The sequence below is a fragment of the Elephas maximus genome, chromosome 14, assembly GCF_024166365.1.
Source record: "Elephas maximus indicus isolate mEleMax1 chromosome 14, mEleMax1 primary haplotype, whole genome shotgun sequence".
In the NCBI taxonomy this organism is placed as follows: Eukaryota; Metazoa; Chordata; class Mammalia; order Proboscidea; family Elephantidae; genus Elephas; species Elephas maximus.
Genome location: NC_064832.1, coordinates 70,924,713 through 70,951,234, shown reverse-complemented (window position 1 = coordinate 70,951,234; position 26,522 = coordinate 70,924,713). Strand labels below are relative to the sequence as shown.

At 39.7% G+C, this 26,522-nt stretch overlaps 1 protein-coding gene across 2 annotated transcripts in view; it reads right to left on the bottom strand.

Moving 5' to 3' along the window:
- SLAIN1 (SLAIN motif family member 1) overlaps nucleotides 1-25,407 on the bottom strand; it is a 60,291-nt gene extending 34,884 nt beyond the window's left edge. For both annotated transcript variants that reach the window (XM_049853094.1, XM_049853095.1), the window contains exons 1-2: nucleotides 24,614-25,407; nucleotides 11,848-11,987 (exon numbers count right to left, since the gene is read on the bottom strand). In XM_049853094.1, coding sequence (XP_049709051.1) covers nucleotides 11,848-11,987; nucleotides 24,614-25,230 — 757 coding nt within the window. In that variant the 5' untranslated portion in view covers nucleotides 25,231-25,407. The remainder of the gene's footprint in view (nucleotides 1-11,847; nucleotides 11,988-24,613) is intronic.
- Between the last annotated feature and the right edge of the window lie 1,115 nt (nucleotides 25,408-26,522).

The window sequence follows — 26,522 nt, the reverse complement described above, 5'->3', positions numbered from 1 at the left end:
GTCCCTATGAGTTGGAATCTACGTCATGGGAAGAGGTTTGGTTTTGGTTTTATGCCCTTAGCACCTAGCACTGCCCCCACACAGTAAGTGCTCGATAAATTTACTTCATGATTTAGCGACTTAATTCTCTCTTTGTTCAAGGCCGAATATTTTAGAAAGAGATTCCAGAAGTTCTTGCATAAATTTGATTCTTACATTTTTTAGAATTCCCTAGAAATGAGCATGAACAGCTACAAAAAAAAAAAAAAAAAAAACCCTAATTTCACTGCCTTAAAACCACATTTAATCAATCACCAGAGAGATATGAAAACAGTACACAACGACTTTGGGAGAATAAACATTTGAAGGAAACAAAATAACATGTCAATTATACATTTATTACAACAACCATTACATAATAAGTAATTGCTTATTTTAATAAACACCTTTCTAATCAGGGTAGAAATACCAAATGCAAAGAAAAAGAAAAGCCACATAGAAACATACAGACAACTAGCAAAAGAAAGGACATCGTCTACAGATACCTGGCAAACACACACCCAGGTTAGTGGATATGATAGATGGAAACTGCAAATATCGTAGGAGCACAATCCGTAATTGTTTGTTAATTACTGCCAGTACTGAAGCAAATATATCAGGGCTATTCTAAACATAAGAACAAAGCAAAGATATGATGGAACCCCCAAACCATGACAATATGTCTTTGGTTCATTGTAGGAATGACACCAAATGTCAGAAGACCCTGCCTCTACACAAAAATCTCTGTAGGATTCCAGATCACTTTTCCAATGAGAAAGGGAACCCTTTACAAAGCTTACCTAAAATGAACCACATACACTAAGTTTTAATTTTGTGTTCCAAATTTGACAGAGCACCTCAAGACAGGAAACATGAGCTGAAAAAGATAGCAGCTTGGGTCATCCAAGGAGACACTGAGCTGGTTCCAAGAGATACAGACACTTGATAAGCTTCTTAACGTCTCAGTTCAATCTCTGTGGCTTTTACAAATGAAAAGGCTAACTTCAGAATGTTGGCTAACTTCACTGGCTAAATTTAGAGAGAAACACTCCATCATAACAACTAAGACACGAATGGGGACTGGTATCATGTGAAGATAAAACAACAAGTAAAGGGGTAGTATCTATTCACATTTCCTTAGCATGGAATCCCAGAGGAGATGAGAGATGGTCACAGGGAAACATAACCCAAGATAGTAACTGTACAGAGCTACACTTGTGAGAACTACACCCACGTTCTTCAAATGTGACCTGTCCTGATTGAATAGTTACGGACGTCCAAGTATCTTAAGGTAAGATAAGCTTTTATTAACTGGCCCCAAATTAACTGAGCCACATATTGGATGTTTCAAATTACTCAGATTAGCTTTTGATCATTATTTGGTTATTTAACATCCCAGCCTCATGATAAAGTTTTAATAAAAACTCTAGATTGGCCTTATTACAATTTAGGATATCATGTGAGTTAATTCTACCCATGAAAGTTTCATGGGGAATTTGTTATTTTTATTCTAAAGAGATGGGTAGGAAGGTGAGGGAAGGGAGAATAACGATAGGGATGTCAGAGCTGAAATACATATAAACTAAGAAGAAACAGAAGGAAAGATATAGACTAAAGAAGTTATCTTGAGTTTTCTACTATTGTTGAATAAACTACACTTATAAAACTTTTCAATTTAAAATAATTAGTACCTTTATTAATAAGTATAACAAACAGACTCCCCCCACCCCAGAAAAAAATGTTGTTTTCTATAAACTATAAGTAAGCGAACTGAGAGTTCCCTGTATTTTTAGGTTTGGTTTCTGAATAAAGGGGAATTACATGTTAAAAATGTCCCCTTATTGTTACATAGCATTTCACATTTTTAAAGAAATGTCACTTTCAACGTTGCTGGAAATCTTTCTAATAGCCCTATAAAACCTATTAAATGTCCCCACTCACTAGGCAAGAAATTGGAGACAAATGCCAAGCTCTCAATCACTGAGTTAAATAAGGCTGAGGCACTGGGAGACACTAACTTTAACTACTAGATCAAAACTCTTTCCAACATATTCTTTCATTCGTTAGTCAACAATTTTCATTCAACCCTTACAATGTGATAGGAACTACTGTATTCTAGGTACTGGGAGGGATACAGCAGTGAACAGAATCAAATCCATACCCTCAGAACTAACATTTTAGTGAGCACTACCATCTGATTTGTTTTAAATGGGGGGACTGGGCCAGTAGGATGACATTTATAATATCAAATGTTCAATGAAAGTTCTTTGTCCTTTAAGGAATTTAAATGTACTCAGAAATTAGTCAATTACAGAAACCAAATATGCAGAGCTTCAGCGTGTTTTAAAAAGTATACATATTAAACACTGGTAATTCAAAAATAAATTGAGATATAGCTCCCTATCCTTAAGTGCTTAATGCAGTTGGAAAGAAAATATATATACTAAAAATTAAATAAAAAGATGTTCATAAAACAGGATGCTTCCAAATGGAAAATAACAAACATTATTAGGACTGTTTTCAAAAAAAAGCCAACCAAGATAGCGAACTTTGTCTAATATTACAAATTCAAATCAGTGCCCAGAGTTTTGGGAAAAAAAGAAAATATTACTCCAGGCTTTTTTAGTTAATTTTGTACCAGCAGACAGTAGATTAACACGTGTCTAAGACTTAACTTTCAGCGATTAGCTGTTTTACTTTTAATATTACCTTCTGTACGTTATCCAAAAAAGCCAGTCATACTATTCAAATATATTAAGGGAGTATTTAAGCCTTTACTAGGTCTGCTTTATAAACAGCCTGATTTTATCCCTTACAACAACGCTACAAAATAAATACAAATGAAGAAGAGGCTGAGTAAGCAAATAACTTTGCCTGTGCTGACTACTTGATAGAAAAGATTTCATAAATTATAAAACTTAGATATTAAAGACCAGTTTGGAACAAAGGAAAATAAGTTTGGGAATCTATAATAAAATAGAAAGTCAATATTTCCTACGGTACTGGGTTTGGTTTTGTTTTTTTCATGAAACTTTCAGGATCAGCTTCAGACAGATTAGCTGCTAGATACCTATCAGTCATCCATAGAATACATATATTTTAAACCGAAAACAATTATCTTACTGTGTCTTAACGAAAATGCATTTAACTCATTTTTAAAATTGCAGTTGTGAAAACAAAGCATTTCTTAAAACAGTTATAGTGTGGAAGTGTTCTCCCTATGAAATCAAATCTGTTATTAAACATTCCTTTCTTTCCCTCATTTCCTTCAGCAAAACAAACTTTCTGCAGAAGGGCAGAATTTTAATAAGTCTGCTCTCACAACATCATTACAAAACTTGAATACTTTCCATGTATTCTCATTTAATTTACCAAGTTTTGTTCTCTAGTTGCTGATTCACAAAATTGCCAGATACAGCACCAAAGGTATTTGAGGTCCCTATGAAATTGAGACCTGTGTCATGCAAATGGTAAGCACTCAACTGCTAACCAAAAGGTTGGTTGTTCAAACCAATCCAGTGGCTCCACGGGAGGAAGATCTGGCAATCTGCTTCCATAATGACTACAGCCAAGAAAACCCTATGGGGCAATTCTACTCTTTTATGTAGGGTTCCTCAAACAACAACCAAACTGAGAAGACAGGCAGCAAGAAAAAAAAAAAACAGAGGTCCTTCAAGAAGTTACAATCCAAATGAGGTCACTGGCAATATTACAATCAGAGATGAGCTTGAGAGAAATGCCACCCAATGTACCTACAGAAACCAAGCATATAAAACTCTTAGTTATATGTGTTCCTAGAGATACTTAAGCAAGGAATGACAGCCAACTAACAAACAAGAAAACAGCATAGGCTAAGTACTCAGGGTACAAGAGGTAACAAGGAAGAAGAGAATACAAGACCAGCTCTCCCCATCAGGTCTGGCTTCTCATAATTATGATCCTCTCCTCATGTTATATGAGGAAATTAATCTGTAACTTATGGGTGATTTTCTTCTCATAAACACTAGGCTCTACAGTGATCAGTACAGTATGGTATTCAGTGGAACAGAATAGGGAGCTCAAAAATAGACCCACACAAATACAGTCAATTGATATTTGACAAGGACCAAAGGCAATTCAATGGAGAAACAACAGACTTTTCAACAAATGATACTGTAGCAACTGGATATCCACATGTAAAAAAAAAAAAACAATGAATATGAATCTACATATGGAACTTATATCCTTCACAAAAATTCAAAATGAATCATAGACTTAAATGTAAGATGCAAAACTATATGACTTCTAGAAGATAATACAGCAGAAAATCTGGGTGACTTTGAGTTTGGTGAGGATTTTTTGGGTACAACCCCAAAAGCATGATCCATAAAGAAAAAATATTAAGTTGGACTTCATTAAAATTAAAAACTTCTGCTCTGCAAGGGACACTGTTAAGAATGAAAAGACAAGTCAGAAACTGTAACTATTTGCTAAACACATATATAAGGAAGGACTTATATCCAAAGCATACAAAGAATTCTTAAAATTCAATAATAAGAAAATAAACAGCTCAATTACAAAATAGGTAAAACATATGAACAAAAACCTCACCAAAGAAGATATACAAATAGCAAATAAGCACATGGAAAGTTACACAACATTATTTGTAATTAATTGTAAATTAAAACAATATACAACTTACAATGTGGATGGAGCTAAAAGACACGCTGAGTAAAGTAAGTCAATCACAAAAGGACAACTATTGTATGACCTCATTTATATAAAAAGACAAGAAAAGGTCAATGTATAGAGATCAAAGTTTATTAACAGTTATCAGGGGTGGGAGGAAGAGGGAAAGGAGTGGTTAATGATGATGGAAATATCACATTGATTAAGGGCAGTTATTGTAAAAGCTGATTATTGAATTGCTGTCAATAAGTCATACACTTGTAAAAAGCTGAACTGGCAAAACTTGTGTGACAGATATATTTACAACAATAACAAACAAAAAAAAAAAAAGGAGCTGCTGAGCTGCTGAGGTTGCTTATGTACAACCAAGCCAACTGGATCTAGTTTCTTGGTTTAGAGGTTTAGAGTCATTGTTTCATGGGACATCTCAGTTAACTGGCTTAATAAAATGCTTAGTGCTTCTGTTCTATCACCTATTCGATGTGTTGTGCCTAGGGTCTTAAAAGCTTGCAAGCAACTATCCAAGGGACAACAGTTGGTCTCTATTCACCTAAAACATGGAGGAAGGAGAGTCAGGAACAGGAGGAAGACATGGAATGTTTGGATAATTGCCTCCATGAACAACTGCGACCATTGCCATGAGACCAGAAGAACCAGATGATGCCCAGCTACCAATACCGAACATTTTGATCAAGATTCTATACAAGAATCCTGATCAAAAGGGGGAAACTGTGGAACAAAATTTTAAAGTTTCATGGAGTCTACACTTTCTGGGGTATGAAGGTTGGATGAAACCCTGAAAGTATTGCCCTGATATAATCTTTAAATCTTAAACCAACAATGACAAATAAATAAAATTATATTTAAAATACCACCACTAAATACCTACTAAGATGGTTAAAATCCAAACACTGACACCACCAAATGTTGGTGAGGATGTGGAGCAACAGGAACCCCCATTCACTGCTGGTGGGAATGCAAAATGGTAGGGACACTGTGGAAGCCAGTCTGGCTGTTTCTTACAAAGTTAAAGGTAAGATTATCATACTACCCACCAATCAAACTCCTAGGTATTCCCCAAAGGAGTTGAAAATGTATGTCTACATAAAAGCCTAAACATGAATATTTATAGAAGTTTTAGTCATAATTTCCAAAAACTGGATGCAATCAAGATGTCCTTCTACAGGTGAAAAAACATAAACAGACTGTGGCACATCCATACAATGGAGTAGTATTCAGTGACAAAAAAAGAAATAAGCTAAACAGCTATGAAAGGGCAAAGACATGGAGGAGCCTTAGATGCATACTGCTAAATAAAACAAGCCACTATGCAAGAGGTACGTACTATGATTCCAAATACATGACGTTATGAAAAAAGACAAAATTAGAGAGACAGTTAAAAGATTAGTGGCCACCTGGGGTTGAGGGGGGAGGGGGGTTCAATAGGTGGAACACAAGGCATATGTAGGGCAGTAAAACTACCATTAATTTTTCGCAAATAACATGTCCATGTAAATAACACATCCACACTCATCATGCGTGGAAATGACAAAATTAAGTGAAATAGTTCTGGCATAGTGCAGCCATGTATATACTGAGCATGTCTCAGGACATTTCCAGAAATGAATTTCAGCCTCATTCACCCATCCTCCCATATTACAGGTAAATCATAATGTTTGGTCTCCTTTAATCTCCTGCTTATGTGTATAAAAATAGTCCATAAACGTTACTTTTGATCATAATTGTATAATGAACGTATAAGCCGTAGTCAAGTCATGTGCTGAGTTTAGTAGTCTCCCAGTAATTGGAAAATGAACAATCAAAATTGTGGGTTTGTTTCTATTGATTTAAGTTGATAACTGACAGCGCATCAGCTCAGCAGCTGCATAAAACCTTATCAGATCGTCTTAAGTGAAACCATTAGGTTACCTTACGTATGCTTACTTCACAGTTTAATTATGTCTTCTTTGTTTCAACTGAAGTCAGCAACATGTTAAAAAAAAAAAATGGCACGTCTTGGGGAACATCTAGCTCAATTTGCATAACACAGTTTATAAAGAAAATTTTCTACATTCTACTTTGGTGAGTACCATCTGAGGTCTTAAAAGCTTGTGAGCAGTCATCTAAGATACTCCACTGGTCTCCCCCAGTCTGTAGCAAGGGAGAATAAAGAAAACTAAGGACACAAGGGAAAGATTAATCCAAAGGACTAATGGACCACGACTACCACAGCCTCCAGCACAACTAGATGGTGCTCAGCTACCACTACCAACTGCTCTGACAGGAATCACACTAGAGGGTCCCAGACAGAGCTGGGGGAAAAATGCAGAACAAAATTCTAATTCAAAAAGAAAGATCAGACTTGCTGGCCTGACAGAGGCTAGAGAAACCCTGAGAGTATGGGCCCCAGACATCCTTTTAACTCAGTAATGAAGTCACTCCTGAGGTTCACCCTTCAGTCAAAGATTAGACAGGCCCATAAAACAAAATGAGACTAAATGGGCACACCAGCCCAGGGGCAAGGATGAGAAGCCAGGAGGGGGACAGGAAAGCTGGTAACGGAGAACCCAACGTTAAAACGGGAGACTGTTAACATGTCGTGGGGTTGGCAACCAATGTCACAAAACGCTATGTGTATTAATTGTTTAATGCTAAACTAGTTTGTTCTGCAAACCTTCATCTAAAGCACAACAAAAAGTTTTTTTTTTTTTTAATTGGCATGGCATGCTTATAAACTAACACATGGGGTGGTTGCATGATTGGCAAAAAACCTGTAACACACAAATTATTTGGGAAAAAAATGTGGTATTCTGTATGATACTATAATGCTGGACACATGACATCATGCATTTGCCAAAACCTATAAGGACTGTACAACACAAAAGAGTGAACCCTAATGTAAACTATGGACTTTATAATAATACTGGTTCATTAATTGTACCAACCATCCTTTGTCAGTTTGTTGCACTGTGGTGACGTGCACGTTGCTTTGATGCCGGAAGATTTGCCACCAGTATTTCAAATACCAGCAGGGTCACCCATGGTAGACTGATTCCAGTGGAGCTTCTAGACTAAGACAGACTGGGAAGAAGGCCCTAGCAATCTACTTCTGAAATATTTGGCTAGTGAAAACCTGATGAACTGCAGTGGAATGCTGTCCAATATACTGCCAGAAAATGAGCCTCTCAAGTTGGAAGACACTCAAAATACAACTGGAAAGAGCTGCTTCCTCAAAGTATAGTTGACATTAATGATATGGATTGAGTAAAGCTTTTGGGAACCTTCATTTGCTGATGTGGCATGACACAAAATGAGAAGAAATAACTACAAACATCATTAGTAACTGGAATGTGGAACATACAAAGTATGAATTTAGGAAAACTGAAGTTGACAAAAATGAAATGGAATGCTTGAAGATAGATATCCTGGGCATTAGTGAGCTAAAATGGACTGGTATTGGCCATTTTGAATCAGACAATTATATGATCTACTTTGCCAGGAACGACAAATTGAAGAGGAATGAATGGCATCTCATTCGCTGTCAAAAAGAATATTTCAAGATCCATCCTGAAGTACAATGGTGTCAGTGACAGAATAGTATCAACATGCCTACAAGGAATATCAGTTAATATAAATATTCAAATTTATGCACCAACCACTAAGGCTAAAGATGAAGAAATTAAAGATTTTTACCAATTTCTGCAGTATGAAATTCAACAAATATGCAATTAAGACTCAATGAGAATTACTGGTGATTGGAGTGGGAAAGTTAGAAACAAAGACAAAGGATCAGTACTTGGAAAAGAAGGCCTTGGTGAAAGAAACAACGCTGGAGGTCAAATGATAGAATTTTACAAGGTCAATGTCTTCTTTACTTGAAATACCTTTTTTTCTCAACAACACCAATGGCAAGGTGACTACACACATGGACCCTGCCAGATGGACTACACCAGAATGAAATCACCATCTGTGGAAAGCGACAACTGAGAAGCTCAATATCAGTCAGGACAAGGCCAGGGACGAACTGCAGAACAGGCAATCAATTACTCACATGCAAATTCAAGTAGAAGCTAAAGAAAATAAAAAAGTCCACAAGAGCCAGAGTATGACCCTGAGTATATCCCACCTGAATTTAGAGACCATCTCAAGAGTTGATCTGATGCATTGAACACGCATGATCGAAGATAAGTTGTGGGATGACATCAAGGACATTATACATGAAGAATGCAAAAGGTCATTAAAAAAAAAAAGACCAAGATAGATGCCACAAGAGATTCTGAAACTTGCTCTTGAACACAGAGTAGCTAAAGCAAAAAGAAGAAATGATGAAGTAAAAGAGATGAATAGAAGATTTCAAAGGGTGGCTGAGAAGACAGAGTGTTATAATGAAATGTGTAAAGAACTGAGTTAGAAAATCAAAAGGGAAGAATATGCTTGGCATTTCTCAAGCTGAAAGAACTGAGGAAAAAATTCAAGCCTTGAGTTGCAATATTAAGTGATTCTGTGGGCAAAACAGAGCTGCAGGAAGCATTAAAAGAAGATGGAAGGAGTACACGGAGCCACTGTACCAAAAATAATTAGTTGACGTTCAATCATTTCAGGAGGTAGCATATAATCAAGAACTGATGGTACTGAAGGATGAAGGCCAAGAGCACTGAAGGCTCCAGTTATTGACTAAACACCAATTGAGACGTTTCAACAAATGATGCAATGCTGGAAGCGCCCACTCGTCTATGCCAAAAAATTTGGAAGACAGCTATCTGGCCAACCGACTGGAAGAGATTCATATTTGTGCCCATTCTAAAGAAAAGTAATCCAACTAAAAAACAGTATGCATAAATTACTGAACAATATCATTAATATCACATGCAAGTAAAATGTTGCTGAAGATAATTCAAAAAAGTTTGGACGCAGCAGTATGTCAACAGGGAACTTCTGGAAATCCACGCCAGGTTCAAAAAAGAAGGCGGAACAAAGGATATCACTGCTGATGTCAGATGAACCTTGGCTGAAAGCAGAGAATACCAGAAAAATGTTTACCTGTGTTTTATTGACTACGCAAATACATTTGACTATGTGGATTGTAACAAATCATGGATAACATTGCAAAGAATGTGAATTCCGGGACACTTAATTGTGCGTATGCAGAATCTGTACATGGATGAAGAGGCAGTTGTTTGAACAAAACAAGGGAATATTGTGTGGTTTAAAGTCAGGAAAGGTGTGTGTCAGGGTTGTATCCTCTCAGTATATTTATTCAATCTGTATGCTGAGCAAATAATCCAAGAAGCTGGACTACATGAAGAACAGGGCATCAGGATTAGAGGAAGACTAATTAACAACCCGCATTATGCAGATGACACAACTTTGCTTGCTGAAAGTGAAAGGACTCAAAGTACTTAGTGATGAAGATCAAAGACCACAGCCTTCAGTATGGATTAGAAAACAAAAATCTCACAACTGGACCAATAAGCAACATCATGTTAAACAAAGAAAAGACTGGCATTGTCAAGAATTTCATTTTACTTGGATCCACAATCAAGCCATGGAAGCAGCAGTCAAGAAATCAAAGGACATATTACACTGGGCAAATCTGCTGCAAAACTCCTCCTGGAAGTGTTAAAAAGCAAAGATGTCACCTTGAGGACTAAAGTGTGCCTGATCCAAGCCATGGTATTTTCAATCTCATGCGCATACAATGAATAAGAAAGACCTGAAAATTGATGCCACTGAAGTACGGTGTTAGCAAATAACATTGAATATACCACGAACTATTAGAAGAACAAACAAATTTGCCTCAGAAGAAGTACAGCCAGAATGCTCCTTAGCAGCAAGGATGGCGAACTTCATCTTACATACTTATAACAGGTTATCAGGAGGGACCGTCCATCACATCTGGTAAAGTAGAGGGTCAGTGAAAAAGAGGAAGTCCCTCAATGAGATGGACTGACCCCGTGGCTACACCAATGTGCTCAAACACAGCAACGACTGTGAGGATGGTGCAAGACCAGGTAGTATTTCGTTCTGTTATACACAGGGTCACTATGAGTTGGCACTGACTCAACAGCACCTAACAACAACAACATAGTGTGTTTGTCTTATGTCCAAATATTTTATAACTCTTCATTAACCTTGAAGAGCTCGACTGGCAGGGTTCTTGAACTTCGGTGTGCATAAGAATCACCAGGTAAACCTGTTAATGCAGATTCCCTTGGCCTTACCCCCAATTATTCTTTAATCTGGAAGGGGCAGAAATCTTCACTTTATTTTGGAAATAAATAGTGGTACTGGTTGTACAACATTGTGAATAGAGTTAATGCCACTGAATTGTACACTTAAAATGTTTAAATGAAAAATTTTTATGTTATATATATTTTTATCACGAAAAGAAAAAAAATGCACTGTTATGTTCACTGTGTGACTTGAATGTAAGTGGTCCAATAGAAAGAGCAAACCTAGATAATGAAATAGATACCAGGAGGTAAAGAGACAAGCCAAAAGCGTAAATAACTCACAGCTGTAAATTGCCTACTTTATCAAAACATCAAGGAGCTGAGTACTACTCATTTCTTTTTGTTTTTCCTTCTACAATTGTTCTAAATTTTTCTTTACTCAAGTTATAGAGACCAACAGGGGTTTAACTAATATCACATATATTAGGAAGATTTTTTCCCAGTTTATAAAGGTTAGGACTCCAGTTACACATCCAGCTAAACATTTAAGAAGCTCAATGATCAGTCAGGTCAGTAGCCAGGTCCCAGTGGAACCCAGTTTGTGTGTAATATATATTTCTACCTTAGAATTCAGCCACGTAACCTTGTTGCCAACCCCAGAGAAGTTAAGACTGACCTATCTTACTTATTGGTACATTTGCAAATAGAAAGCAAAACTAGAGATTTAAAAAAATGTGCTCCTACTTTCTAATACAAACAGGCCAAAAAAAAAAAAAAAAAAAAAAGAAAACTCGCTAAAAACAAACATAAAGCTAAATACGCCATATACTGAGAAACCCTGTTGTATAGCACATGGGAAGTGAATTCCATGCCATAGTTGCACCTCCGGTTAAGGTTCTTCAACTCAAATGTAGATTCTGAAACCAACAACAAAAACAGGTGATGGTGGCAAGAGCTTGGAAATGTAAATACACAGGTTCAAAATTACCTTGCTCCAGCCTAAAGCACAGGGAACGTCTTGCTGCCTCCATCTCGGGAGTTGGATTATCCAGGACATGTCTACACCACTGCAAAGGACTCATGGATTTCTCTGATGAGGCAAATGTCTTGGAGGAGCTAATATACAACCTTAAAAAAAAAAAAAAATACATTATAGGTATTGCATAGCGTATAGAGGTTAACTCTCTTCTGGAGAAAACAACACGCACTTAATCATTTCTGTAGGAATAGATCTCACATTTGATTATTTCTAAGTACCAAAAATCATCTTTAATGACCAAATATCCCCAAATAGAGTCCCTGGGTCGTACAGTTAACACGCTCAGCTACCAACCAAAAGGGTGGAGGTTCGAGTTCACCCAGAGGTGTCAGAGAAGAAAGACCTGGTGATCTATTTCAGAAAAATCAGCCACTAAAAACCTGTGGGACACACATGGGTATCGGGGTAGGCAGGGAGGTCACTGTGAGTTGGGACTGCCTCAACGGCAACTGGTACTAACTGGAATCCCCAAATACAATAAAACCTTCTACAGCCTGGTGGGAAGGACTTCTAGAAAAGATCTAACAATCACCCCCTTAACTGTGTCTCGGGGTCAGAGATCAAGGGATTTTGTTACGGAGCTAACGCTGAAATGCACCATGATGATTTTACTACCTCACTGTACATTTCTAGAAATGAGCATTTTCATCTAGTCCTCCAGCAACAGAATTTTACATGAACTTGGGCTAATATATATAAACATAATATGGAAAACAAAGCAAATCTTACCTGTATTTATAAAGATAAGTGTAAAAACAAGTGAAAGTCAGTACAACCTTGGTTTCTTGAACACTTAAATAATCAGATATTTCCTCTGTCTCAAATCTACAGTTAGCTTGGTACGTGCTTCTTTCTCATTAAAGCCGAATGTCATGAATTGCGTCCCCCAAAAATATGTGTCAACTTGGTTAGGCCATGATTACCAGTAACGTGTGGTTGTCCTCCATTTTATGGTTAATGTAATTTTCCTGTGCGTCGTAAATCCTAATCTCTGCCTGTGGTTAATGAGGCAAGATTAGATTATGTTAAAGGGGATTAGGGTGGCATGTAACACCCTTGCTCAGGTCACACCCCTGATCCAATATAAAGGGAGTTTCCCTGGGGTGTGGCCTGCATCACCTTTTACCTTACAAGAGATAAAAGGAAAGAGAAGTGAGCAAGTGAGCAATGAGTGGGGGGACTTCATACCACCAAGAAAGCAGCACTGGGAGGAGAGTGCATCCTTTGAATCTGGGGTCCCTGCACTGAGAAGCTCCTCAACCAGGGAAGATTTTTGATGACAAGGACCTTCCTCCAGAGCTGACAGAGAAAGCCTTCCCCTGGAGCTGATGCCCTGAATTTGGACTTGTAGCCTACTAGACTGTGAGAGAATAAATTTCTCTTTGTTAAAGCCATCCACTTGTGGTATTTCTGTTATAGCAGCACTAGATAACTAAGATACCAAATAAACTTTAGAAGTTATATCTTAGGAACAGTTCACTCTCAGCCTCTAGAGCATTACATTAGTAACAGGCAGTATGAAAATGACCACCTTGAGGCACTTGAAGTCATAATGAAGGTTTTTCTCTCATTGGTATGCTTAACTAAGGTAAATTTTCAGTGACAAGGTTATAGAAAAACATTTATATTGAGGATTAACCAACAGTAAACTAAAAAGAAAGAAAATCACTACTTTCCCTCTTCCCCATCACTGGCTCTAGTAATTGACCCTGTTATACTAAGCTCTATTATAATTACAAATCTTGTTAAAGTACCACTCCTTTAATCAAAGTTACCATAATTCTAATTAGCATATCTTCTTTAAATAACTTGTACTTCATTACTCATATTTTAACTGTTGTAGTCAGGATTTCCACCTGTCAGAGTAAGGTAAGAGCCAGATGGCAAATATTTCAGGCTGCGGGACACACAGTCTCTATCGGACCTATTCAACATGGCCACTCCAGCCAGAAAGCCACAGACAAGACGTTAGCGCATGAGCGTGGCTATGTCCCAATAAACCTTACTTATGGACACTGAAAGTTGAATTTAATATAATTTCACATCATAAAGTATTACTTTTGTTTCCAGTCATTTAAAAATGTAAAAAACATTCTTCGCTTACTAGTCATACAAACAGGCGTTGGGCCTGATTTTGACATGGCTGACTCCTGTTATTATAGATAAGTAGACAGATACACAGATAAACAAATATAGATAGATACACAGACATATATGCACACGCATACATATTAATTCTAACATATCAGTCTTTCGACAGTCCTGCCTCTACAGGGCATATAATGATTAATTAAAAACCCACATTCCTAGGCCCTATCTACCTAAATCCATCCCTTCTTCCTTCCCTTGCAACAGGCTCCTTAACTTTCCATAACTAGGTATATTTCCTTGGACCCCCAAGTAAAGGTTATTCTAAGCCAGTCTTTCTCCAGCTTTGGGGAATCAGAATCACCTGGAAGGCTGTTAAAACACAAATTGCGAAACCAGATCCCCTAGGTTCCGGATTCAGTAGGATTAGGGTGGGGCCAAAGAATTTCTAACAAGTTCTCAGGTGATGCTGATGTTGCTGATCTGGAGACCATCCCTTGAGATGCACTGGGCTTAGCCAATCATAGTAATTCCATTACACCCCTTTGCCCAATGGCTGCTTTAGGCACAAGCACTGGATATAATCCTATACCAAAACCAAACCCATTGCCATAGACTCAATTCTGACTCATAGTGACCCTATAGGACAGAGACAGAGTAGAACTGTCTCACAGGGTTTCCAAGGCTGCAATCTTTACGGAAATGGATTGCCACATTTTTCTCCTTCAGAGGGGCTGGTGGGTGCCAACTGCTGACCTTTCAATTAGCAGGCAAGCACTTAACGGCTGTGAAACCAGGGCTCCTTGGATATCCCAGTTTAAAAAAACCCTTGTGGTCGAGTCAGTTCTGATTCATGGCAACCCATGTGTTACATGCACAATACAACTGAGCTCCACAGGGCTTTCTTGGCTATAACCTTTATGGAAGCAGACTGACAGACCTTTCTCCCATAGCACCAGTGGGGGGGTTCTAAATGCCAACCTTTTGGTTAGCAGTCAAGAGAAACCATACGTGCTATCCAGGAATCTAGCCAATAAAAAGGAATAGGAAATCTTATGATAGGCGTGGGCAAGTTTTTCCTCGAGTTTTAAAAGGTCACGAAAGATTCAATTCTATGCTGCCTACAAGAAACACACTTTAAATATAAACACCCAAATAGGTAAAAGGACAGAAAAGATACACATGCTAAAACTGTTCAAAAGAAACCTGAAGTGGCTGTATTAATATCAAACAAAGCAGATTCCTAAACAAAAAAAAAATATTTACCAGAACTAAACAAGGTTATTTCCATATGATGAAGAGGCCAATCCCTCAACAGGACAGAACAATCCCGAAGTTATTAGAGGTAGTTATCCTAATAACAGAGCTTTAAAATACATAAAGCAAAAGCTGATAGGAGAGTAAGAAATTATTGACAATTCATAATTATAGTGGGAGATTTCAATAATCTTTTCTAAATAATTGATAAAAGTAGAAAATCAGGAAGCATATAGATTTGAATACTATCAACAAATTCGACCTCCAACCTAAAGCAACAGAATTTTTCTTAAGTGCACAGATAACAACTATGAAAAAAGAACGTATTCTGGTCCAAACAACTCTGAAATTTTGAAGGATTCCAGTCACACAACATTTGTTCCCTGAGCAGAACAGAACTAAACTAAATCAACAATAGACAGATGCCTGAAAAACCAAAGACTTGGAAACTAATGCTTCTAAATAACCCAGGATCAAAAATCAAAATGGAAGTAAGTATCCTGAAGTGAATGGAAATGAAAAATACAGCATACCAAATTTCCAGACGCCACTAAAGCAGTAATCATAGAGAAATTTATAGCACTATTAGTTTAGGTCCCATCCAGTCAGTACAGCTCATAGCAACCCAATATACAACAGAATGAAACCCTGCCCAGTCCTAAGCCATCCTCACAATTGTTGCTATGTTTGAGCCCATTATTGCAGCCACTGTGTCAATCCATCTCACTGAGGGTCTTCCTCTTTTTCACTGACCCTCTACTTCACCAAGCATGATGTCCTTCTCCAGGGACTAGTTCCTCCTGATAACATATCCAAAGTATAGAAGACAGTGTCGCCATTCTCCCATCCAAGGAGCATTCTGGATGTACTTCTTCCAAGACAGATTTGTTTATTTTTCTGGCAGTCCATGGTACATCCTATATTCTTTGCCAATAACATAATTCAAAGTCAGCAATTCTTCTTCGGTCTTCCTTATTCATTTTCCAGCTTTCACATGCACATGAGGTGAATGAAAATACCATGGCTTGAGTCAGGCACACATTAGTCCTTAAAGTGACATCTTTGCTTTTTAACACTTTAAAGAGGTCTTTCGCAGCAGATTTTCCCCATGCCGATATGTCATTTGATTCTTGAGTGCTCCTTCCATGGGTGTTGATTGTTGGTCCAAGTAAAATGAAATCCTTGATAACTCAATATCTTCTCCGTTTAACATGATGTTGCTTATTGGTCCAGCTGGAGGGTTTCTGCTTTCTTTATGTTGAGGTGTAATCCTTACTGAAGGCTGTGGCCTTTGATCTTCATCACTAATTGCTTCTAGTCCTCTTTGCTTTCAGCAAGCAAGGTTGTGTCATCTACATGTCACAGGTTAATGAGTAATGAGCTATCAGTCCTCCTCCAATCCTGATGCTGTGTTCTTCTTCATATACCCCAGCTTCTCGGATTACTTGCTCAGCGTACAGATTGAGTAAGTAAACTGAAAGAATACAACCTTCACATACACCTTTCCTGACTTTAAAACCACACAGTGTCCCCCTGTTGTTTGAACAACTGCCTCTTAGTCTATGCACAGGTTCCACATAAGCACAGTTAAGTGTTTTGGAATTCCCATTCTTCGCAATGTTATCCGTAATTTGTTGTGATCCACATAGTAGAATGCCTTGCACAGTCAATAAAACACAGGTAAACATCTTTCTGGTACTCTGCTTTCAGCCAAGATCCATCTGATATCAGCAATGATATCCCTTGTTTCACATCCTCCTCTGAATCTGGCTTGAATTACTAGCAGTTACCTGTCAATGTACTGGTACAACCGCTTTTGAATGATCTTCAGCAAAATTTTACTTGCATGTGATACTACTGATATTGTTCAATAATTTCCACATTCTATTGGATTACCTTTCTTTGGAATGGGCACATACATGGATCTCTTCCAGTCAGTTGGCCAGGTAGCTGTCTTCCAAATTTCTTGGCACAGATAAGCGAGCGATTCCAGCATTGTATCATTTGTCGAAGCATCTCAATTGGTATTCCGTCAGTTCCTGGAGCCTTGTTTTTCACCAATGCCTTCAGTGCAGCTTGGATTTCCTCCTTCAGTATCATCGGTTCTTGATCAAACACTACTGCCTGAAATACATGGACATCGAGCAATTCTTTCTGTTACAGTGATTCTGTGTATTCCTTCCATCTTATTTGATGCTTCCTGCCATTTAATATTTTGCCCATAGAATCCTTCAATATTGCAACTCAAGTCTTGAAATTTTTATTCAGTTCTTTCAACTTAAGAAATGTCGAGCATGTTCTTCCCTTTTAATTTTCTAACTCCAGGTCCTTGCACATTAGTACCAGAGACTCCATAGTCATAACTCAGATGTCAAATGATTGTTTAAAAAAAAAAAAAACTATGAAAACTATAATGAGATAAAGGAAAGGGTAAAAAGTGATTGGAGATGAGGGAAAAGAGACAAATCTTCACCTGTCATAATAAGCCCACAGACGTCTAAGATTATAAAAGTATAGACTGTTTAGAACTATTGAAAATAAACAACCAGAGGAGTATAAAGTGATGACCGTGTGAAGGATTTGGAGGTGGGAAGGAAGAGAAGACTGCTGCTTTCTGTAAAAAGCATTGTTACAGATGAGCTTATGAGCCATTCACATACTATTTCTGTATATTACTTTCATAAAACTTTAAAAGCACTATGCAATTATACAGCATTAAGACAGAAGTGATGATTTTCAGGGTCAGTCTCTAAATAAAATGCTCAAAATAGCTTTGAACCTGCTATAGGGTTGCTATGAGTTAGCATCGACTTGACAGCAACAGGTTTGGTTTTTGGATTTGGAACTAGTGATGGATTTAAAAATAAAGAATAGAAAAGGAAGGGTAATGAATTACTAAGATCATGTAGCTACAAATTCCCTGAGAACAGCATGTCTTCAAAAATGGTCGGCAAGGTGATGCCTGTATTTCTCCTAATTGGATATAACCTTCTAAGAAGTCAGAAAAATTACCTTACTCCTTATCAGTAACATTTACAATATCCTATTCTGCCATCAAGGGAGGAAGGTGTGGCAGTCTGCTCCCATAAAGACTGCAGCCTTGGAAATCCTATGGGGCAGTTCTACTCTGTCCTAGAGGGTTGCTATGAGTAAGAACAGACTTGACGGCAGTGGAATTTTGGGGGATTTGGGGAGTTATTTTACCATCATTAATACCAAATACCTCATAAGGACTTACAAGCCACTTTCAATTTCCGTAGGTTTATTAATGGTGTATCGGAATCTGGTAAGAGTATCTGAAAGCCTTTAAAACTTGAAAATTCTTCAAATATTATAAAAACTATCATCTGAAGTATTACAGTCTAATTTTCTTTAATAATTCAGAAAGCACATGGCTAGAAACTATAATCCTCATAGACTCTCTCCTTTTCACACATTTCATATTCTGGGCCCCTGGCTTAACATATCTGGTAACTCTGGGAGATCAAAAGTAATACAAAAGCTACTATCAACAACCCTGAACACATCAAGTGAAAATATTACAATTGTCTAGGGAGAAAAAAACCTCAGTTATTCTCAGGTGAAAGCCTGGTTCTACAGTCATTCTATTGCAGATAATACAAAAGCAAATGGTACACACAAAAATATCTATGTGGCAATTTTCAGGCAAGTTTAAGAGATTTCAGTTGTAAGTTTTAAGGGAAACTAATACCATCAACCATTCTTTACCGTTTAAGTGTTTGACTCACCAGCACCTGTTCAGATCAAACCAGGCATCCACTGGAAAACAAACTTACCACCAAGAAACTATTAAAGGGACATGTGACGTCCGGATTTTAGTACTGACCCAGCCCCTGTCAAACTCTCTTCCCCTTCCCCCAAGTGAAATCCAAACTTCTATTTCAGTGCATCATTTCAGTGCTTCAAAGTTACTCATTAAAATACACAGGCACAACTTCAGTCAGCTCCATTTGCTCCTAGAACACATTGCACATTTTCAATTAGCATTGTCAGGAAGTGCAGCACCCCCTGGTCTTTTCACTGAAAATCAATTATGCAAAAACCGTGTAGGTGCTCTAATTTAGCTGCGCCATATGTACAGTACAAGGTGCTCAGCAGCTTTGATGGAGAGTTGGCAAGGATTTTAGCCAGCTGTCCAGGGCTCGGTATTACACACTGAAGATGAACACCTCGTTCATCAAATTTTCCTTGATTTGTACATATTGCCATTTTTCCCTTGCATGACTAACAATGTTTCTTCTGTCCATTCCAGGTGGGCATGTTTAAAATAATCCCTGCCAAATCCCCTATACACGCTGTTGCCACTAGTTGCCATCGAGTTGATTCTAACTCATAGCGACCCCATGTATGCAAAGTAGAACTGCTCCATAGGGTTTCCAAGGCTGTGACCTTTTGTAAGCAAATCTCCAGGCCTGTCTTCTGAGGTGCCTCCGAGTAGGTTCAAACCACCAATCTTTTGGCTAGTAGTTGAGCATTTAACTGTTTGCACTAGCCATAAAAAAAAAAAAACCCACTGCCATCGAGTTGATTCCGACTCATAGCGACCCTGTAGGACAGAGTAGAACTGCCCCATAGAGTTTCCAAGGAGCACCTGGTGGATTCGAACTGCTGACCTCTTGGTTAGCAGCTGTAGCACTTAACCACTACACCACCATGGTCTTGATTTTCTGCTAATTGCCACTTCATCAAAATAAATGCTTCCTTATATGGCTGTCTTTTGTGACAGCTGGCATTTCTTTTTTTTTTTGGAGCCCTGGTGGCGCATGGTTAAGAGTTCGGCTGCTAACCAAAAGGCTGGCAATTCAAATCTACCAACCATTCCTTGGAAACCCTATGGGGCAGTTCTACTCTATCCTATAGGATGGCTCTGAGTCAGAATCTACTGGACAACCAACAGGTTTTTGCTTTTTTTTTAAATGGGTCACAATCTAGCTTGGGGGGAGGAAGGGACCAATGATGTAAATATTTCTGATAATAACCTGTAAATAATCTGAGTTTTAGTCTTAGCTCTGCCAGTAACTAAGTCATTTCATCTCTGAGCTTCAGTCCTTCAACTATGAAATAAAGGAGCTGAAATAGGACAGACAGGTCTAGTATGCAGTTAACACCTTACTGCTCCCACTGCCACTTCATATCAATCTGATTTCTTCTTCATGGTATCCTGGTGCTTCTCAGTCCAGTGACACGGAGACAGAGATTCGGATCTTTATGACATTCCTTCCAGGCAGACTGGCAAATTACCCAGTCACACCATGCCCATGTGTGCATCAAGATTTCATTCTTCTGAGCTTTTCGTTTGCTTCTGACACTGAGATTTCCCCCTTTATTTTCCAGCCTGTGGTCTTCCGGAGAACTAAAACTGCCAGACTAGTAGTAAGACAACTGAGACTAGTAGTAAGATAACTGAGGAGTCAATATAGCAGGAGGTGAAGTTTTATTATGGGACCAAAATAATTAGACTTAATAGGAATTAAGGTTCTGAAACCATCATCAACTTTAATTTTCTACTTTAACTTCAAGTACAATACTTGAAGAAATAGGTAACTGTTTTGCTTTAAAGCTTTTCATCAAAATAAAAGGCAGACCACATCATTCTGCTTACGTGAAAGTTTTCTTTTCAACAAGTAGAAGATACTGTTTATAGGTTAAATAATTGTTCAGAAAAAAACAAACAAAAAAGACCTAAGAGAATTAATTGATTTTTCATAAACAAATGACCTGCTTCTTATCATCAAGCAGATATTGGTTCTACTATTTATTTTCCTTGTTCATGAAATTCTTGAGCCAAGGTTGTTAATAAAAGGAAACAGTTATTCTAACCTTCTATTAGAAAAGACTCACATGAAAGAGCTTCTAAAATGTTCAATGATTAACCCATATTTGTGAACTTTCTTTCCTGAAGATATGACATTTTAGCAGAAAGTACTATTCTAAACAAATTACCAAATATCAATTTTGTTAAACCCATTAGGATGAAACCACAGTACAAATGCATGAAAAACTGTAGGTGAGACACTTAACAGTAACTTAATCCTAAATATTGCTACTTTAACAATGACGTAATTGTTACAGGCAGAGGTGGAGCTACAAACACAGACAAGCAAAGATGTCCAAGATATGTCAGTGGTGTCACTAGGTGGAGACTGGGGGTGTGCGAACCACACCAGCTGACACTGTCTGAAGAGGTGACCAAAATGACAGTCTACAAAATTTCTGTACAGTGCTTCAGCAGAAATGTATTTTTTTTTAATAAAAATATCCCTATAGGTAGTTACGACAACAAAAATTTTTTCCACAAGCCCAGCTTACATTTCTCAATATACCTGCAAGGGTAAATTGCTATGCCAGTTTGCTTTCTGAATCTTCTAATGAACTCAGGTCAGAACTGTCATTATTGCCCAATTACAACGATGCTTCAAGTCACAAGGTTTCGTCCACGCTCTGCAGGTGCTACAAGCACGCACGTTGTTTTCGTTGCTGCCGGGGCTTTTTTAGTCGCTGATTTGGTCAAATTTTCTGTTGTTTTAGCTAGAATATGGTAATTAGCACAGGCAGGGGAGGTGACACCATGAGTTGCCACACTGGGTGACACCAACCCTAGTGACACTGCTGAGATATGGTCAATGAAAGAAAAGTGTGAAAAATTTGATATGCTGACGAGTATAATTCTGTTTTTACATGTATAGAGGACAGCCTTGAAGGATTTACGGTGTTAACACAGCTGACTCTAAAGAGTGGTAAAAATTTGGGGAACAAAAGGCAGAAATTTCACTTATGACTTTTATACCCACTTCTATGTTTGTGTTTTTTTTTACAATGAAAATGTAAAACATTTATTTTTAGATATTTTAAGAATAATCAAGTACTATATATCCACTCCAGTTGTTTTTTAATAAACACAGAAAATAAAAGTAAGTTGCCATCCTGCAAACATCGGCAGGGAATTCAAATGAAAAGCACCCCACCTATTTGTGAGACCACAGGACTGGGACATGTACAGTTCACAGGGATGAATAAACCTCAGAATGCTTTGCAAGCATTAGCAAAGTGGGTTAAACTTTAAAAGTAAAACCCTGTCGATTATTTTTTCATCAAAGGGGGAAATACTGCAATACAGAAATATCTCAATGTATAAAATGTTCTGATGAAAAGCTTCTGGTAAATCAATTGATTTTTTAAAAAAAATGTTTTAAGTGTATCCCACTAAAACTAATGATCCCTCCCTGTTTTTCCACCCGGGAATTCTAATCCTAGGTTTGCTCAGAGAAAGATACTCTATAAATAGTATGTTATTTGTCTATAGAAACATTTGTAAAGCACCAAGGCACTGATTTGATTTACTCCCCTGCGTACCTGATGAGTGAAATTAATAGAACCTGCTACAATTTAGAAAGTTTCAACTCATCTGAAGGAATAGTTTGCTAATCCCAATAAGTAAATGACTTTAAAGTCACTTCAGTGTTACGTTGACAAAAAATAAACCACAAAAAGAAAGCCCAGATATCAAAATACAAGCGATAGTTGGATAATTAAATATGGCAGAAGTCTATTCAAAATAGTACTGAAATTATATTAGCTATGTACTATCACCAATCTAACACACTTATAAAATAGTAATAACAGTATCATAATAAAGGGGAAAAAAGCTAGTATTTTTAAAGCATGGGATTAGTCCTCTATTTGCCTCATCAAAAATCAAAACAAGTTTCTTTCCACAATTTAAGTAGTTGTCTTAGGTGAAGTCCAAGTAGGAATTAAATCAATCTAAAATAATCTGAACGTGGCATAAGGGTTTACAGTTATTAGGGATCATCTAAGAAACAGCAGGGGAGTATTTTCCATACATATTCAGGCCTGAGCTTCAGATTACAACACAGCCTGGCCTTTACCAAGCTAAAGGTGTAGCTTCTGAAGAACGGCGTAAAGTTCCAGAGTTTCACAACTTGAGCTTCCTTCAGGCTGTCAAAACGTGAAGTACCAAGGAAGATGGTAAATGTGCCTCTGAAAAGTTTATCGGAGCTCCACGTATTTTGATTCTTGGACTCAAACCAATTAGTGAATGCACTCTACAGTTGGAGTTCTCCCATAAAAGAATGTAAGGGAAAAGGAACGCTGGTTCCCAACAGGAAACTCTTAGGGTTCTCCATCTCCCGTTCTCTGTTGCATTTATGAACAACAAGGATATAAAAAAGGTGAGGAAAACTCATCTTAGAAAAATAGAAAGGGTCCTAAATAAAAGGTCCTAAAATAAACAGATAAGAGAGTTCAGCAATTTTTCATGCCAATGCTATGTAGATGTGAACATTCTTCATTTTCCCCACATGAACCTAAATACTTTCAACCTGTCTGAAGCTTCTACTTATCTGACCGTTTCCCACCATGCCTACTGACTGAGGAAAACGAGCATACCACCAAAAGCAGTCGGTCATTAAGTGACTATTATTCCATGAGCAAGGTGAGGGGCGGGGGAGGAAGGAATGAGATACTCCCCCAGAAAGGACTCATGCCTGAAAAGAGATAACCAGATTTCAATTGAATAAACGCAGCCAACCTCAAATTTCCTGATAACCAACTAAAAAGTTTCTCTAGTCTCACCTTTCTTCTATCTCCAGTTTAATTTTAAAATTAAAGAAAGCGCCTTGGTTCCTAGATAACAGAGTTATCTTCAAATAGCTCACTCCATTCTCTGAAAGACCCTGGTTTTTTACACCATTACTTGATAGGAAAATAGAAAAGCCAGTTGAAGTCAGCATATTGAAAAAAGGAAAAGCACATCAGTCTCTGACATGAGAAACTATCAATGAAAATGCAGCGAATGAAAACATACGACTGCAAAACTCAAGCTGCAAGAACAAATCTCTAAGGAGCGATCTATCACTAAGCGGTTTCGGATGCGCACGGGAGGAGGAACAGCACGCAAAGCCTGCGCGGTGTTGGTTTGGAAGGGAAGAGCAGTACCAGTCGCAGACAGAGGCCAATCCCTACCCATCCCCCTCCTCCTCCCAAAAAAGGGACTAGAAAAAAGCTGAATAAGCAACAAAACAACATGGCATGGATTTTGCAGTTAATACTAAGGAGGAGTCTGGGGTCCAATGAGGTCACCAAAGAGCAGACCACAAGGCAGATGGAGGGGACCAGTTCATCCCCGGCCGGGTCAGCCTGAGCTATGAGAAAACAGGTTTCCGCCCCGTGAACAGCCTCAGCTCGTCCCCAGGCTGGGCACCTGCTACGCCACCAGAGAGTCCCCGGGCGAAAGACGTGGTCGCCCCACTACCCGGGTCGCCCGGCCCACCGTCCCCGGGGACCTCCGAGGCGAGGTCTTAGGGGAAGGAGCGGAGCTCGGCAATACCAGGTGTAGTCGTCCTCGTCCCGCCAGGCGGCTAAGCTCTCCAGCTCCAGCAGCTCCACCTCGTCCAGCAGCGTCGGGGGCGGCGAGGGCGGCACGGCGGCTCCTCCCGGCGGCGTCCCCGCGCCCCCAGGCTCCGGCCCGCTGCCGCCCGCGCCGAAGAAGCTCGCCGCCGGCTTGAAGTAGACGAAGGGCGCCTCGGGGGGCTGCGCCAGGCTGCAGAGCAGGGAGGGCGCCGGGCTGGGCAGGCAGTAGGTGCCCGGGAACGAGGGGCTGGAGCCGCCGCTGCCGCAGCTCCCGCCGCCGCCTCCCCCGGCGCCCACCGCCAGCCCCAGCTCGAGGCCCCCGGAGGCGGCGGTGGCAGCCGGGGGGCTCCGCGGACCCAGCGGGCTGCAGGCCCCGGCGGGGGGCGGCGCGGCGGGCGGCGGCGGCGGAAGCAGCAGCAGGTGCGGGGCGGCGGCCGCGGTGGCCGCCCGGCTCCGCAGCTGCTCGTTCTGCTTCTCCAGCTTGCGCACCAGCTCCTGCAGCTTCTTCACCTCCAGCTCGGCGTTCACCACCGGCCCGGAGCCCGCTCCGGTGCCGGCCGCCGCCGAGGCGCATTTCACCTGCTCCGCCATCATCGTGGGCCCCGGGAACGCCGCCGCCGCCGGGGGTGCGCGCCGCTGCGCCGGCTGCTCAGGGCGCGGGGAGGCTACGGCTCCGTCCCTGGCGCGCCGGCCCGTGCACTGGACTCACTGAAGCTGAGGCAGCGTCGGCTGTCCACATCAGCACCGGGCCCCAGCCTCCGACCCAGCCAGCCGCCGCCAAGCTGCTCTGCACATGCTCAGTGCGTCCCTCCGGTCCCCTGGGCACCTCGGCGGCTCCGGGTTTTAGCAGGAGCCCCGAGGCGGAACGGGGGCGGGGCGTTGGGTGGGCGGGGTTCGGGGGTAGGGGACTCGCCCCTGGAAAGATGCGCTTGCCAGGGGCCGGCAGCGTGGGCGGGGGTCCTGCGCCGCGGGGTCCACCTAGGCCACCTAATCCCAGGTGCCTGATTGGATCTGGCCTGAACTTTCCCGCCACGGGCATTTCCTCCAGCCGGGCGCCTGGCGCGAATCTCAGGGTTTTCGGAGCCGGGGGCGGGGTTTGAAAGAAGCCGTTACAGGTCCCTGACCCGGAGGAGTTCACCTCGCGCCGGGTGGTTGCTGCCTTCCACATAAATTGTTACTCTTAACGACGTTATTTACTAGCCATTAGCCATTGAACCCTATAGAAAACGAAAGGGCTAGGGAGCGTTATCCTAAAAACGGAAAAATAGACGCGAGGAGCAGAAAGGACGTATGACTGTAGTAATAATCCACTAATTGGTAATACGAAAACAAAATGGTGGGACAAAGGAAACTGAAGAGAAGGAAGAAGAAAGCAGAGTCTGACAGAATGAGAGGGAGAGTAGTCAGCTGCTAAAGAACCAAGATTTCACTTCAGTTTACCCTAAAATAGTCAAACTGACACTATTCCATTATCACCAGTGTTTGCCATACAATAAAACTAAAACTGCATGTTTTTTCACACTGTGCACCGCACATTTATATATTCATTAGACAAAAAAAGCCTTTGAGCACCTACTCTGTGCCAGACACATTCTAGGAGCTGGTGATAAAAGCAGTGCACAAAACAGGCACGCAACATGAGTAAAATTGTATATAGTCCACCTGTTAAATAATTTACAAGCTATTAAGGTCAGACTTGCTAAAAAAAAAAAAAAAAAAACAGGGCTTTGCCCCAGTACTTTCTAATCTCACCTGCAATCGTGCTATTTCTATATCTTTTGGGTAACTGCTTTTAAAAAAAATAGTCTTTTAAAGAGAAGAATCAAGCTTCATTCAATTAATATTGACTTAACATTTTGAGTTCTTAACACACTCAGAAAAGACCC